The sequence below is a fragment of the Mesoplodon bidens genome, assembly GCF_964165515.1.
Source record: "Mesoplodon bidens genome assembly, chromosome: 9".
In the NCBI taxonomy this organism is placed as follows: Eukaryota; Metazoa; Chordata; class Mammalia; order Artiodactyla; family Ziphiidae; genus Mesoplodon; species Mesoplodon bidens.
Genome location: NC_138166.1, coordinates 17,153,839 through 17,169,307, shown reverse-complemented (window position 1 = coordinate 17,169,307; position 15,469 = coordinate 17,153,839). Strand labels below are relative to the sequence as shown.

The window sequence follows — 15,469 nt, the reverse complement described above, 5'->3', positions numbered from 1 at the left end:
ACTGGATCTGTATCTTACACCCACTCACAAAAATTAGCTCAATATGGATTAAAGACTTAAATGTAAGACCTGAAACCATGAAACTTCTAGATAAAATAAAGCTCCTTGACATGAGTCTTGGTAATGATTTTTTGGATATGACACCTAAAGTACAAGCAACAATATCAAAAATAATAGAAAAATGGTACAGGTGAACCTATTTGCAGGGCAGATACAGAGACGCAGATGTAGAGAAAAAGCATGTGGACACAGGGGTGAAGGGGACAGTGGGACGAATTGGGAGATTAGGATTGACATATATACACTACCATGTGTAAAACAGACAGCTAGTGGTAACTTGCTGTATAGCACAGGGAGCTCAGCTCGCTGCTCCATGATGACCCAGATGGGTGGGATTGGTGGGCGGGGGGGAGGTAGGAGGGAGGTCCAAGAAGGAGAGGATATATGACATATAGCTGATTCACTTTGTTGTACAGCAGAAACTAACACAACATTGCAAAGCAATTATACTCCAATAAAATAAAATAAACAAGTGGGACTACATCAAATTAAAATGCTTCTGCACTGCAAAAGAAACCATCAACAAAGTGAAAAGACAACCTATGGAATGGGAAAAAAAATTTGTAAACCATATACATGAAAATGGGTCAATACCTAAAATATATAAATAATTAATTAAATTCAACAGCAAAAAAACCCAAATAACCTAATTTATAAATGGGCAAAGGACCTTAATAGACATCCCTCCAAAGAAGACCCATAGATGGCCTGCAGACACATGAAAAGATACTCAGCATCACTAACCATCAGGGAAATGCAAATTAAAACCACAATGAGATATCACCTCATGCTTGATAGAATGGCCATCATCAAAAAGAAAGAGATAACAAATGCTGGCATAGTTGTGGAGAAAAGGGAACTCTTGTGGACTGTTGGTGGGAATGTAAATTGGTACAGCACTATGGAAAACAGTATGGAGGATCCTCAAAAAATTAATAATAGAACTATCACATTCCAGATCTGGGATTATATCCAAAGGAAATGAAAACACTAACTTGAAAAGATATCTACATCCCCATGTTCATAGCAGCATCATTTGCTATAGCCGAGGCTTGGAAAAAATGTGTCCATCAATGGATAAATGGATAAATAAATTGTGGTATACACAATCAATGGAATATTATTCAGCCATAAAAAGTGAGAAAGTCTTACCATTTGTGAAAACATGGGTGGACTCTGAAGGCGTTATGCTAAGTGAAATAAGTCAGACGGAGAAAGACAAATACCGTATGATCTCACGTATATGCAGTACTAAAAAAAACAAAAACAAACAAACAAAAAAAAAAAAACCTCATAGAAAAAGAGATCAGACTTGTGGTTACCAGAAGCAAAGAGTAAGAGGAAGGGAGATTGGAAGAAGGTGGTCAAAAGGTACAAATTTCCAGTTATAAAATAAACAAATACTAGGGATGTAATATACAAGGCAACATGGTGACTATAGCTAACACTGCTATATATGATATGTAGGAAAATTGTTAAGAGAGTGAATTCTGTGAGTTTTCAAGAAAAAAATGGATTTTACATTTTTAAACGATTGAAAGAAATCAAAAGAATAATATCTCGTAATGCATCAAAAATGTATGAAATTCAACTTTCAATGTCCATAGATAGAGTCCTTTTGGAATACAGTCACACTCACTCATTTAAGTATTGTCTATGGTTGCCATCTCGCTACAACAGTAGAGTTAAGTAGCTATGATGAAGACCACAAGGTCCACAAAGCCTGAAGTATTTACTATCTAACTCTTCATAGAAAATGTTTTCAGACACATTTTAAAACAGTCAGTTTTAGGATGATTTGCTATACCACAACTGTTAACTATGATTTAAAATTTTTCATCCCATATTAAATTTTTTGGCTTACATGCTGTGCTTTATAGTTATATCTATGCTTGTATATTTAAATTTGTTATTAATTTTTAGAATATTTCATTGTGGTTAGTTTTTCTTTCTTGAAGCTTACTAATATTTTCTCTGTAGCCTAGTCTGTAATCAGTGTTTGTAAATGTTCCATAGACACTAAAAAAGAATATGTGCTGTTAGCAGGGTATGCAGTGTGACATATGTCTACTACCGCCACCTCATTAAATATGCTAAATAAATCCTCTTTTTATTTACCTATATTAGAAAATAGTTAAATTATTACAAAATGATTATGTCTCTCACCGTTTCTGTTTCTAAAAGTTCTAAATTTCTATATTTTAGAATTTATTTCTATATTCTAATGTGTTTAAAAATAGCTTGGAACCACCAATTACTCTTATTTTCCAAATATAGTATATATCAATGGCCACCAAAAAGGGCCAATCCCAGAGCCACAAAGATCCAGGCCAGCATTCTGATTTTCCTTTTTTGTTTCCCTTCATTAAATTGAACAGAGTGCTGAGACTTAAATAAACTCAGACATTCCAATGTCTGGATTTTTCTTTTTCCAAAGTTAGCAAATGAGAAAAGAAAAACAATTCACAATAGAGGGAAGAAAAATCATTAAGAAAGAAAAATGCAAACTTATAAATTGAAAGATTAAAAGTTGTGTGTGTGTGTGTGTGTTTGGGTTGGGGGGCGTGCAGAATGTTCACTTAATTTCTTTTCCTACCTAGGATTATTCTAAATACAAAATTTCTAGTTAGAGAAAAGGGAAATAAGTGATTGCCCCAGGAGTACTGTGGAAAAAGGAATCAGGAGATTCCAATTTGAGCCTCACACACCAGTGAGCTGTGTGATACTGGGGAAAACATATTAAACCAGAACTAAGGTAGGTCCAGTCTGGCTTTGGAAGCAGTGAGCAGCTTGCCAAAACTACTGTGGATTGTCCAGGTGAAGATGGCCAGGAGCAGCTGGTCGCTAGGGAATGTTCCAGGATGCTGGACAGCTGGTGGAAATCAAGGCTCAGCAGGGATGTCAGCTGTCAGCACGGGGAGAGAGGTGGAGTCAGCTCTCACTAGAAACATCAGTTGATGTCAGATCAAAGGCCCAAGGAAGGCCTACGCTGGAAAGCTGAAGCTAAGAAGAGATAAGAATAGAACCCAAGTGGGGGCAAAGTAGTTGCAGAACAGAACTCAGTCTGAGCCAAAGGCAGGCAGGAAATTGGGCAGGGCAGGAATGAGTCTGGGAGTCTACGGAGCAAACCAAGTGTCAGGAGACGGAGTCAAACTCCAGATTCTCCATCCAATTCAAAAGTCAAGGGCAAAAGAAGGTCAGCCAGCAAAGTCTGGAGAGCTGTGCCTACACCCTCCCAAAAGGAAGGCCTTTCGAGTTGGCCTTGTGGAATCTCCCACCAGATTTCAAGGGGTCTGTGGCCATGATGCTGTTAAACTCTAAGTTCTTACACATAGGAAGGGGTTAAGTTCAATGATATCCCAGGTTCTATCCAGCTCCCCAAGTGTTTAGGGCTCTAACATTCTATAAATCTAAAAATATACATTAAGTTCCAAAGGAGAAATGAGGGTATTAAATGTTTTATTCAGGGAAACAGAGTTTACTGGACTCCCTCCCGCCACCATCCTCACCCCCCTGCACATACATATAAATATCCCACCACTACCACCTAATTCTTTCTACTAAAAGGCAGTGTGGAATGTTTTATAGCCCTTCTGGAAAAAAGGAGGGGGAGAGAAGGAGTGGGATGACATTCCATTCCATCCTGACTCACTTAAAGATATCATTAGATTCTCAGTCACAAAGAATTCTCTTAACAGGGTAGAAAGAGCCCTGGTCACGAGGAGCTTGCTTGGAGTTGCAGTGGTTCCCTTTGCATTCTGTAAGCCAAAAGGGATGCATTCCAGGGCTGTGTTTCTTTCATTCTTTTCCCCTCCAGGCTGATTTTATAGTAACAACAAATAGCCACTTAAATCTATCTCCAAATAACCAACATTAAGAAAATGTACCACATAAAATATAGACATTTTACAAGGGACCATCTATTAGCTGATAATGGCAGAGCTGCCCTGGAATGCAAAAGAAAACAAATGTGACCCTCACCAAACGTCAGATCCATTTATCCAAATCAGCCCTCTACAGTGGATCCCAGATAAACCTACAATGATATGATTCAAAGCATTATGAAAGATTGGGGGGAAGGTTACAATAAACTAAATATGTAGGTTGAGGATATATAAAAATCACGTGAAATGCAGCCTCATAAGATACTAATAGTAGGCAGGAAAAAAAAAAAAAGGCTGGCAGAAAAGATTTTAAAATGTGATCATATGGGAAAGAGAATATTAGACCAACAAAAAAGTTTCCGTGGGAGAAAACAATAAGTTTCTCTACGTATATTAAAAACATATAGACATGGGAGAGTCGATGGTTGCCAGGTTTAGAGGGGAGGAATTAATCCGGGTTAAAAGAGACTCCCATAGCCTCCCAGCCCAGGCAAAAGTGTCAGTGAGGGGAACTTAATTTTTGGGGCTCCTGACTGCTCTCAGCCTTCATTCTGCTTTTCACTCACCTTAGGCAGGGCTTTGATGATTTCTCCACTTTCCCCATATTAAAATCTAGTCTGAGGAAAGGGCCTGGGGAATTTTATTTACTCTAAGGAATAAGACTACATGTTTTAACACCCCCCCACCTCTGTGCTGTTTGAAGCTTAAGAGTGGACAAACTTTTAAGCCCTTAAAATCTATAATTGCAGAATTCCTGAAATCAGCAAACTATGTGTAAGGAAGGGTTATATTCCATGGAACAGAGGTTCCTCCCAGTCCTTCTAAATTACATCATATAGGTGTCCACTGATAAAATCCTCCCTGTTCTCTAAGCAAACCACTTGTTCAATGAAGCCTTCCTGCAAGTAGCTAAAACCCACCTAGGAAAGTGATAAGTGATATCCATGTATTATTTAATTGTAAAAGAGTTCAAATTGTGAATGACAGGATAAGGACAGGAAGATGGAGGCATGGAAGGCAGGCAGGAGGGAGGGCTGAAATGGGGATTTAAGATGGGGGGTAGGAGAAGGGGCAAGAGATAGAGGGTTGTCTGAGATGAAATATGTGGTAGTTTTATTTTCCACTAAAAATGAAAATTAAGGATATTATAGATATTATTTAAGAGAAAAGTAAAGTCAACAATTTTTAGGAAGGCCAAAGATACCCATTAAAACTTTGAAAAACTTAACCATAAAAATGACACAGGAGAACTCATGGATGTATTTTATTTCAGAGTTCAAAGCCCCTGACTGAAGCTTTTCATAGTCTATTAACACAGCATAGCAACTCAGGAACACACGAAAGTGCTTCATTCTTTATGAGGGTACAACCACAAATGCATGGAATAATTTAAGTGGAATGTTCACAAGTTCCAAATTCATTGCCCACACTGAGAAACAGTGTTTCTTGAAAGGGAATAGTATATGAACTATTAAGGTCCACTTTGGGTTTGAAAAAAAAAAAAAGAACTATTAATAGCCTTTATTAGGAGCACTGTACAAAGTTAAATGTATTCCTGAGTCTTATGAGCTATTTTTAATTTTTTTAAGAAGTTGAACAGAAATCATTTGTTTAGCTGCAAAAAGGTCATACAGGCCAACTAGAATGTCATGCTTTACTTCTGCTAGAATTAAATCAAATCAGTACAATAACACTAGTTATATCGTCCTAATCAGGATCTGATTGGCAGTTAAATGAAACTTTATTAAATAAAAATTGTGGAAGGTAATTCATATAATAATTACAGTTTGGGAGAGGAAAATCTCTCAAAACTTGGCATCCATGAATAAAAAAATGATATAGGAGAACTCTGATGGCAAAAAATGTGGGAAATGTAATTTCTGATTCTTGAGGATTGAGATTCTCCTCAAATATACTGAGCACTGTTGTTTGCTGAGGGCTATGCTGGCTGCCTTCATGCCTGTTCTGTTTTTTAATTCTCACAGTGATGCAGGTATTCTTATACGTACCGTATATATGAGAACCTGAGGCTCAGAGAAATCAGAGGATCTGCTCAAGACCACAGAGTTAATGGAAGGCTCTGGTTTCAAATTCAGACCTTCTGACATTCTGTGATCATAATACAGGCCTCCTGGGTTAGTTTAGAAAAAGTTCTCATTTCTAGCTACCACTGCTCTCCTCTTTTTATTCTGACCTGACATTGGGTCTCTTCCCTTTGGCCAGTTTGCCAAACTGGGATGGCTTTGCCCATCACTGGTTCATACATTCACTAACTGAAAGAACATCTAGCGCCAGGGACCCAAACAGGCACCAGAAATAAAATCAAAAAAGGCAGTCTCTTACCATGTGCATGGTCTCTTACGATGTGTCAATGTAGGCTGATCAGTTATAATCAGTGTACCACTCTGGTGAGGGATGTTGGTAGTGGGGAGGCTGGGGGAGAGGGCAGGGGTTGGGGGGTAGCAGAGGGTACATGGGAACTCTCTGTACCTTCCTCTCAGTTTTGCTATGAGCGTAAGACTGCTCTAAAAAAACTGTCTCTAAAAACAAAGATAGTCTCTGCCTTAAGAAGTTGACTGCTGCGTCAAGGTGGAGGATGAATGACAGCTGAACGCAATAGATGCTTTGATTCAGCAACATAGGAGGGGCCACTTTAAACAGACAAATGAGACGCAGGAAGAGCTCCCAAAACTTGTGCTCATTTTAAAGGACTAGTAGCAGCCAGTGAGATGAAGAAGCTTCATCATTTTAGTGAAAAGCAATGAGCCTGTGGGAAGACACAGCAGATTAAAAGAACAGGCCAAATTATAAGATGGTTCTAAGGCAAAAGTGGGAGATGCAATTACATGTGTTAAGATAAATAGTTTAAACTTTATCTTAAAAGCTGTGGAGACTCCCTGAAAGACCTAGGCAGGGAAGTGGAATGACCAAATTTGTCTGATGGAACCAAGATGTCAGTTTTTAAAAATTAACATTATATTTAGGCATCTTTGAAGTCACAAGCCCTCCATGAACAGCCCAAGAATGCTCCAGGTCCAACTCTCCAATATTCTGAACAAGTATATTAAAAATAACTTGACACCAAATTTAAAGAGGTGAAGCTCTTTAATAAGTTCTGGATTCAATTCAACAAATGTCTGTTTAGCACCTCTGTTTAGAAGGCTCTGAACTACAGCATTTAATTTCACAGTATTTTAATACAGTAAACTGTGAAAATAAGTAGATATTCAATTGCATACCAGAAACTTGACTTCAGAAAAACCAGATCATTCAAAACCAAAAATAATTATTTATTTTACTAAAGGTATTGCCACAGTACTTTATTTTTTCTAAATAGTTCATATGTGGGGTTTTTTTTTTTCACATCTTTATTGGAGTACAAATGCTTTACAATGTTGTGTTAGTTTCTGCTGTACAACAAACTGAATCAGCTATACGTATACATATATCCCCTCCCTCTTGGGCCTCCCTCCCACCCTCCCTATCCCACCCCTCTAGGTCATCACAAAGCACTGAGCTGATCTCCCTGTGCTATGCAGCAGCTTCCCACTAGCTATCTGTTTTACATTTGGTAGTGTACATATGTCCATGCCACTCTCTCACTTCGTCCCAGCTTCGCCTCACCACCCACCCCCGTGCCCTCGAGTCTGTTCTCAATGTCTGCATCCTTATTCCTGCCCTACCACTAGTTTCATCAGTACCGCTTTTTAAAATTCCATATATATGTGTTAGCATACGGTATTTGTTTTTCTCTTTCTGACTGACTTCACTCTGTAGGACAGACTCTAGGTCCATCCACCTCACTACAAATAACTCAATTTCATTCCTTTTTATAACTGAGTAATATTCTATTGTATATATGTGCCACATCTTCTTTATCCAGTCATCTGTTGATGGACACTTAGGTTGCTTCCATGTCTGGCTATTGTAAATAGAGCTGCAATGAACATTGTGGTACATGACTCTTTTGGAATTATGGTTTTCTCAGGGTATATGCCCAGTAGTGGGATTGCTGGGTCGTATGGTAGTTCTATTTTTAGTTTTTTAAGGAACCTCCATACTGCTCTCCATAGTGGTTGTATCAATTTACATTCCCACCAGCAGTGCAAGGGGGTTCCCTTTTCTCCACACCCTCTCCAGCATTTATTGTTTGTAGATTTTTTGATGATGGCCGTTCTGACTAGTGAGATGATACCTCATTGTGGTTTTGATTTGCATTTCTCTAATGATTAGTGATGCTGCACATCTTTTCATGTATTTGTTGGCCATCTGCATGTCTTCTTTGGAGAAATGTCTATTTAGGTCTTCCAACCATTTGGTGTTGAATTTTGTCAAAAGCTTTTTCTGCATCTATTGAGATGATCATATGGTTTTTATTCTTTAATTTGTTAATATGGTATATCACATTGATTGATTTGCATATATTGAAGAATCCTTGCATCCCACTTGATCACGGTGTATGATCCTTTTAATGTATTGTTGGATTCTGTTTGCTAGTATTTTGTTGAGGATCTTTGCGACTATATTCATCAGTGATATTGGTCTATGGAGGCTTAACAGTGCACTGCTAAATAACCAAGAGATCACTGAAGAAATCAAAGAGGAAATCAAAAAATACCGAGAAACAAATGACAATGAAAACACAATGATTCAAAACCTATGGGATGTAGCAAAAGCAGTTATAAGAGGGAAGTTCATAGCCATTCAAGCTCACCTCAAGAAACATGAAAAATCTCAAATAAACAATCTAACCTTACACCTAAAGCAAGAAGAACAGAGAAAACCCGAAGTTAGTAGAAGGAAAGAAATCATAAAGATCAGAGCAGAAAGAAATGAAATAGAAACAAAGAAAACAATAGCAAAGATCCATAAAACTAAAAGCTGGTTCTTTGAGAAGAAAAACAAAATTGATAAACCTTTAGCCAGACTCATCAAGAAAAAAAGGGAGAGGACTCAAATCAATAAAATTAGAAATGAAAAAGGAGAGATTACAACTGACACTGCAGAAATACAAAAGATCATTAGAGACTACTACAAGCAACTATATGCCAATAAAATGGACAACCTGGAAGAAATGGACTAATTCTTGGAAAAGTACAACCTTCCAAGATTGACCCAGGAAGAATTAGAAAATATAAACAGACCAATCACAGGTAATGAAATTGAAACTGTAATTAAAATCTTCCAACAAATAGAAGTCCAGGACCAGATGGCTTCACAGGTGAATTCTATCAGACATTTAGAGAAGAGTTAACACCTATCCTTCCAAACTCCTCCAAAAAATAGCGGAGGGAGGAACACCCCCAAACTCATTCTACGAGGCCACCATTACCCTGATACCAAAACCAGACAAAGATATCACAAGAAAATTATAGACCAATATCCTGATGAACATAGATGCCACAGTACTTTAAAAGGTAAATTTGGGCTTCCCTGGTGGCGCAGTGGTTGAGAATCTGCCTGCCAATGCAGGGGATACGGGTTTGAGCCCTGGTCTGGGAAGATCCCACGTGCCGCGGAGCAACTAGGCCCGTGAGCCACAACTACTGAGCCTGCGCGTCTGGAGCCTGTGCTCTGCAACAAGAGAGGCCGCGACAGTGAGAGGCCCGCGCACCGCGATGAAGAGTGGCCCCCGCTTGCCACAACTGGAGAAAGCCCTCGCACAGAAAGGAAGACCCAATACAGTCAAAAATAAATAAATTAATTAAAAAAAAAAAAAAAGGTAAATTTGTCTCACACTGTTAGTTTTATTTATGACAACTTGGGTAACCAACATTTTAGGAATGCCTTCACTAGGACTATACTGACATATGCTTCCCTAACATGTAGCATTTTTCAAAAAGCAATTTAAAAGTTGTCATCAGTTTCTCTCCAAGCTTTTTTTTCTTCTCCTATGATTTATTTTTTCCTCCGTATAAAATTACACTCAGTTTGATATTTCCTCCTTTGATGTGAACTTTTTTCCTCACCTGCCTAATTTTATTCGTCCTTTAAGACTCATCTCAACTGGAAAAAAAAAAAAAAAGACTCACCTCAGCTGGCATTGTCTGCAGGAAAGCCTTCCCTGACTTGCCCAGATTGAGGTAGTCGCCCCTTCTCTGGCCTCCCACCACCCTGTGCATATGTGTATAGTGGCACTTCACACACACTACTTAATTCATTGCTTTACTTGTTTGTTTTCCTACTTAGACCAAGAGCCACCTCATCTTTCATCTCTGTATCTGCAGGACAAAGGCACACAGTCAGTGGCCATTAACGTTGATGAAGAGAGGAAGCAGGAGGAATAAAATGAATTGTATTTCTATTTTCCCTATTATTTCTCTTTTCCTTCATCCTCATTTCATGTCTTCCTATTATTTCTCCCCAACTACTAATACATCATCATAATCCTTCTCTTCTTAGTACCAATACACATCATGATTTTTAGTCTCTCCCGCGAGGTCTAAACTATTGCAAAAATGCTGGTCCTGTGTGTGTGGGTCGCACAGGTTGAGGAGTTTGTTGCTCCTTAGCTTTGCAAAGGAGGGGTTTGTTGTAACAGACCCTGCATTAGTCTCGATTTTATCTTTTCTTCTGTGTTTTAGCTGGGGACTTTGAACATGCTTTAGTTTTGCCTCGTTTTTGGTCTTAGCAGCTGGGTAAACAGACTTTCTGAAACACCCTGGACAAAATGGCAAGTTCAAGGGGAAAGTCTTCCACCTTTAAATTAAAAAAAAAAAAAATCTTGTTCACGGCCACAGTTGGGGAATAGTAACACCTGAGAGCACTTGAGAGGGATTGTGTTTGTGCTGGCTATGGAAAACACTGCTGATGACAAAAACATGCAGCTGCCTTTCCACGTGAGGCCGACCACTCTCAGAGAGCAGCATCAAACTGAATTTAGCAAGAGTGACAGAAAAGTGAGGTAAATGACTAACATTTCTGGTAGGCACTTTCTAAAGAGTCTATGAATTGCAGAGGAGAATGCAAAGAGAATCACCTGATTCTAAAACACTTAAATGAATGCTTGCCATGGGCAGGAAAGTTACTTTGGGAAATTACTCAGGAAATTAATCAAAACTTAGGAAACATACTTTGGAAGGAAGATTTTGAAACACAAGAGGGAAGCTTTATGTGTATTTAGGAGAGCAAACTTTGTAAAAATCCATAAATGCTTCTGTTTTCACTTTTGGATATCGAATTGGATGAAAGGGGTGCGACGTTTTGTTTTGCTTTTTAAGGAACACCATGAGTCCATCATTATTAGAGTTTTTTTTAAAGTTGTCTGAAGTGCAAATTCACTCTCACAAATCCCTCTACATTTTTATGTATTTTAAAGATTTTCCAAAATAGAAATATAGGCTGAGGAAAGTGTCTATGAGCATTAAAGGTAAGTTTTATGATATAACATTTAATAGCAGACAACAGGGAAAAACATGGTATATTCACACGGTAATGTAGCTACTGTTACAAAAAATATGCTTTTCTATAGAAATGACAGGAAAACCACACACAAAAAACTGTAGCATGTGCACTGTAATATGCTCACAAAAAGACAGAAAGACAATAAGTTATTAACAGGCACAGACTGTAGCTGCAATACTTCTGTAAAGCAAAATTTACAAAAAGTTTATATGAAAAATACGGACAACTAGCTTCTTAGGCATATCAAAACACATGTTTTTATGGAAGAGGTCTTAAAGAAAAGTCTTCTAGAACGTCTACAAGGTTTACTCTAATGGAAGTCCAGGCAGGCAGGGAGTTTAGTTTTGTTTTGTTTTTGAAGCCATCTTCCTTGTGCCCAGAACAGTCACTGGCACATAGTAGGTAGTCAATAAATACGTGTTAAATAGATGAGTAAGAGAAGGAACAAATGAGAAGCATGCTCGATGGAAACTCTTGAGTCCCTAGGTCTCTTCAGGTGTGGAAGGAAGTTTTTGCTGGTTCTAAGTTGCTGGAAAACTTCAAACTCTATTAGGTTGCGTATTCCCTTCAAGACCTCTCTTCAGGGTGGGGGGGAATGGGTGAAGGTGCTCAAAAGGCACAAACTTTCAGTTTTAAGATAAATAGGTCCTGAGGATGTTATGTGCAGCATGGTGACTATAGTTAATACTACTGTATTGTATATTTGACAGTTGCTAAGAGAGTAGATCTGAAAAGTTCTCATCACAAGGGACGAAAAAGATTTGTAACTGTGAGGTGACAGATGTTAACTTACTAGGGTAATCATTTCAGAATATATACATATATCAAATCATTATTTGTGTGCCTTAAACTAATGCAACATTATATGTCAATTATATCTCAATAAAACTGGAAGGAAAAAAAAAAAAGACCTATCATCAGGTTACACCGAAAACAGAAGTTGTTGACAAGCTAACTCATTTTATGGACAAAAAATGTCCTTTGTTTCACAAGTTTCAGAAACTCCTTTATCATAAACTCTATTATAACTTTTACAGCATGACTTTCCTGCCATCTCCCCCTACTCTCTCCCTCTGGACACACCTCCCTATATTATTCCTTTATATTGGGAAAAGGTGGAAAGGAAAGGTCATGTCAGGTTGTGGAAGGCCATGATGTCAGAATAAAATGACCAGATTTGATCATGTAATTAATATGGAGCCATTAATGTTTTGAATATTAGAAAAACATAAAATCATATCATGAAAATGAGACATTTTACAACATTCACAGAGACTTCTGAAAGCCCAACACTTAACGGTACTAGTGAATCCGGGGATATTTATTCAGAAAAACAAATGATAAGGTTATCAATGGGACTGAATCAATATCCTAATCTTCCCTGGTCACCATTGTTTGATCCACCGTGGAGAAGAGACCTGAGCTGGAAGATACTGTAGAAATGCATCCCACAAGACACCACCAAAACACGTCCACACACCAGCCCAAGAGAGCAGGGACCCTGGCCTCTGAGCACCCAAGGGCCTCTCTGTGGTCTGTGTTTTAACAGCAGGATGATGATGAAGGGAACTCCCTTATCAAGTTTCCTCTCTTAAGACTACCCTCTAGTCTCTTCTTTACAAGTTTGATTCCTCTTAAGTCTGAATAAAGACATAAGAACCTATGGGTTCCGAAATGCTCAAACTCCCACTTCTGGGTATATAAGAGGAGAAAGAAGAAGGTCTTAGGTTATTTAATTCACCCCAAAAAGAGAAATTTGAAATTAAACTGTTACAGATGCCGCTAGAAGTCTGTCCACAATAGAATTCTATAACAGAATTTAGCAAGGAATACAGGTTTTAGGACACAGGAAACCAGTAATTTAACTCTGTGGTTCTTAAAGTTAGAAGAGTGTTGGCAACTCAATAACAAGATGACACATATCTGCCTATAGGTTTTGTATTTTTCTTGGGTCCACTCTTCTCACAGCATGGATATGAGTTATTTAGACTCTCAAAGAGCTTTTGATAAGGTTCTCACAAGTGCCTGTTATTGAAACTTGGTAACCATGGTGTGAAAGGAAAAAGTCATATCAATGAATTAAATGAATCAAAAACTGCTTGAGAGGCAAAGAGGCAAAAAGCAGAGATAAAGGGCCAATTCTCATGGGGTGAAATGTTAATGACTGAGGGCTCTCCGGCTTTGCAGTAGAATCCAAGTTTTATTTAACTAATGACCAAGAAAGGGGAGCCCAATTCTCATTCCCCTCTTCTCTGCATATCAGTCCCACACACAGAGGCCCCATTGATTGAAGGAGGAGAGACAGGCAGCGTAGAGAAGAAGTGCTTAAAATCCAGGAAAAAGCAAATAGGTAATGAATGCAGACTCATGTAGAGATCCCCAAAGGAGAAGGGAAGAGGAATAAACATAACATTAGCAAAAGTTTTTTTCTAAGAACTTTCGCTTGTTTGTTAGTTTTTTAATACAATTTTTAAAGGTTACACTCCATTTCGTTATTACAAAATATTGGCCATATTCCCCGTGTTGTACACTACATCCTTGTAGCCTATCTTACACCCTATAGTTTGTACCTCCCACTCTCCTACCCCTATATTGTCCCTCCCCCACCTCCCCACTGGTACTCAGTTTGTTCTTGATATCTGTGAGTCTAAGAACTTTGATATATCTATGCTACATGGAAACACAAGGGCATTTTCAAAAGACAAGATATTATATTTGAACAAAAGTCCTTAATTTATTGGTTTGATGAGAGCAAATGTTCATACTGAAGAACGGTTCACATGGGCATTGAGATCCACAAAAACCACAATCTATTCCTACAGATGAGAAGTTAGATGTAAACAAAAGTGAAACTGATAGGAAAGAGTAAGAATTGTTAACTTTTTCTGAGGCAAACTTGAAAAATTGATACAGGTTTGAACAAAAGTATAACCTGACATGAATGGAATAATTTGAAAATCAAATACTCTAATTGGTCAGCATTAATCCTTTATGACTCAACCTGCCATTTTCAAAACATCATCATGACAAACTACACAGAGAGGCTCAGAAAAGCTCTTGACTGAACCTCCCTTATCTCAGTTTCCTTATCTGTAAAATGGAAATAATAGAACTTCCCTCACGGGATGATTATAAGGGTTAAATGAGATCATGTATGTAGAGCGATTCATACAGTAAATGTAAAAAATGATGTTGAATTATTAGTTAGTATTTATGATAGACTAAACCCAAACACATGCCACAGAGAAGCAACTAATGCAAGCTATTGTGATGTTCTTATTTGTATCATTGTTATGATGCAATACTTAGTAAGACATGTGAAATACTTTCAAACGCTTTCAAACAAAGAAAAACATAGCTTTAAAATATATTTCCACTAACCAATTTTGTAAAATGAAAGATAATTATAAGTTAATCTAAATAAGCCAAAAAGAGCACCACAAAATGCCAGATAAATGCTAATAACATATTAATTCTTAAAGGTACAAACAGTAGAGCCAAGCTTACCGTGTCGATAGTAATTTAATAAGCTCTTTTCTATTCTGTACCCGAAGGTGGTTAGTTCTATACCTGGAATCATCAATCAGTTCAGGCAAATTCAAGATCTAAAAGGGAAAGAGAATTTTAAAGTGTAATTCACAAAATTTTTGTGTACCTGCCTGTGGGTACTAGTGTTCAGGACCTACCACTCCATCCTCAAGACCATTCCTTGCTGGTCTTTATACTTCTTAACACAAGGATATATAGAGGGAAGGATCATGAGATTAGGATGGGTCATGCTGGTGACTGGTTTTCTCATTTATAAGAAGTTTTTACTACATTTAAGCATGTGCCTACATACAGGAAAACAAAAAAACATTTATCAGACCCCCCATAATATCTTGTAGCCATTTATGAGAATATAGGAAAAGAGTTATCAGATTCCCACAGTAAGTCTTATCTAGAGGAAACAGAGATAGAGGTACAAATTGGGTAAAACTGACCTAATTCTAAGAACCAATGACATAAGTGCAAGTCTGCACTTACATGAAGCTCATAATCAACATATATCTTGTAGGTACATTCACTTATTTGTTCCACATGTAAATAAAATAGTATTATCTGTCCCAGTAGTCCTATCC

The 15,469-nt window shown here is 37.8% G+C and overlaps 1 protein-coding gene across 2 annotated transcripts in view; it reads right to left on the bottom strand.

Annotated features, from left to right (window-relative positions):
• Window positions 1-15,469, bottom strand: part of SUGCT (succinyl-CoA:glutarate-CoA transferase) — a 661,401-nt gene that overhangs the window by 413,212 nt on the left and 232,720 nt on the right. For both annotated transcript variants that reach the window (XM_081244435.1, XM_081244436.1), the window contains exon 11: window positions 14,856-14,953. In XM_081244435.1, coding sequence (XP_081100561.1) covers window positions 14,856-14,953 — 98 coding nt within the window. The remainder of the gene's footprint in view (window positions 1-14,855; window positions 14,954-15,469) is intronic.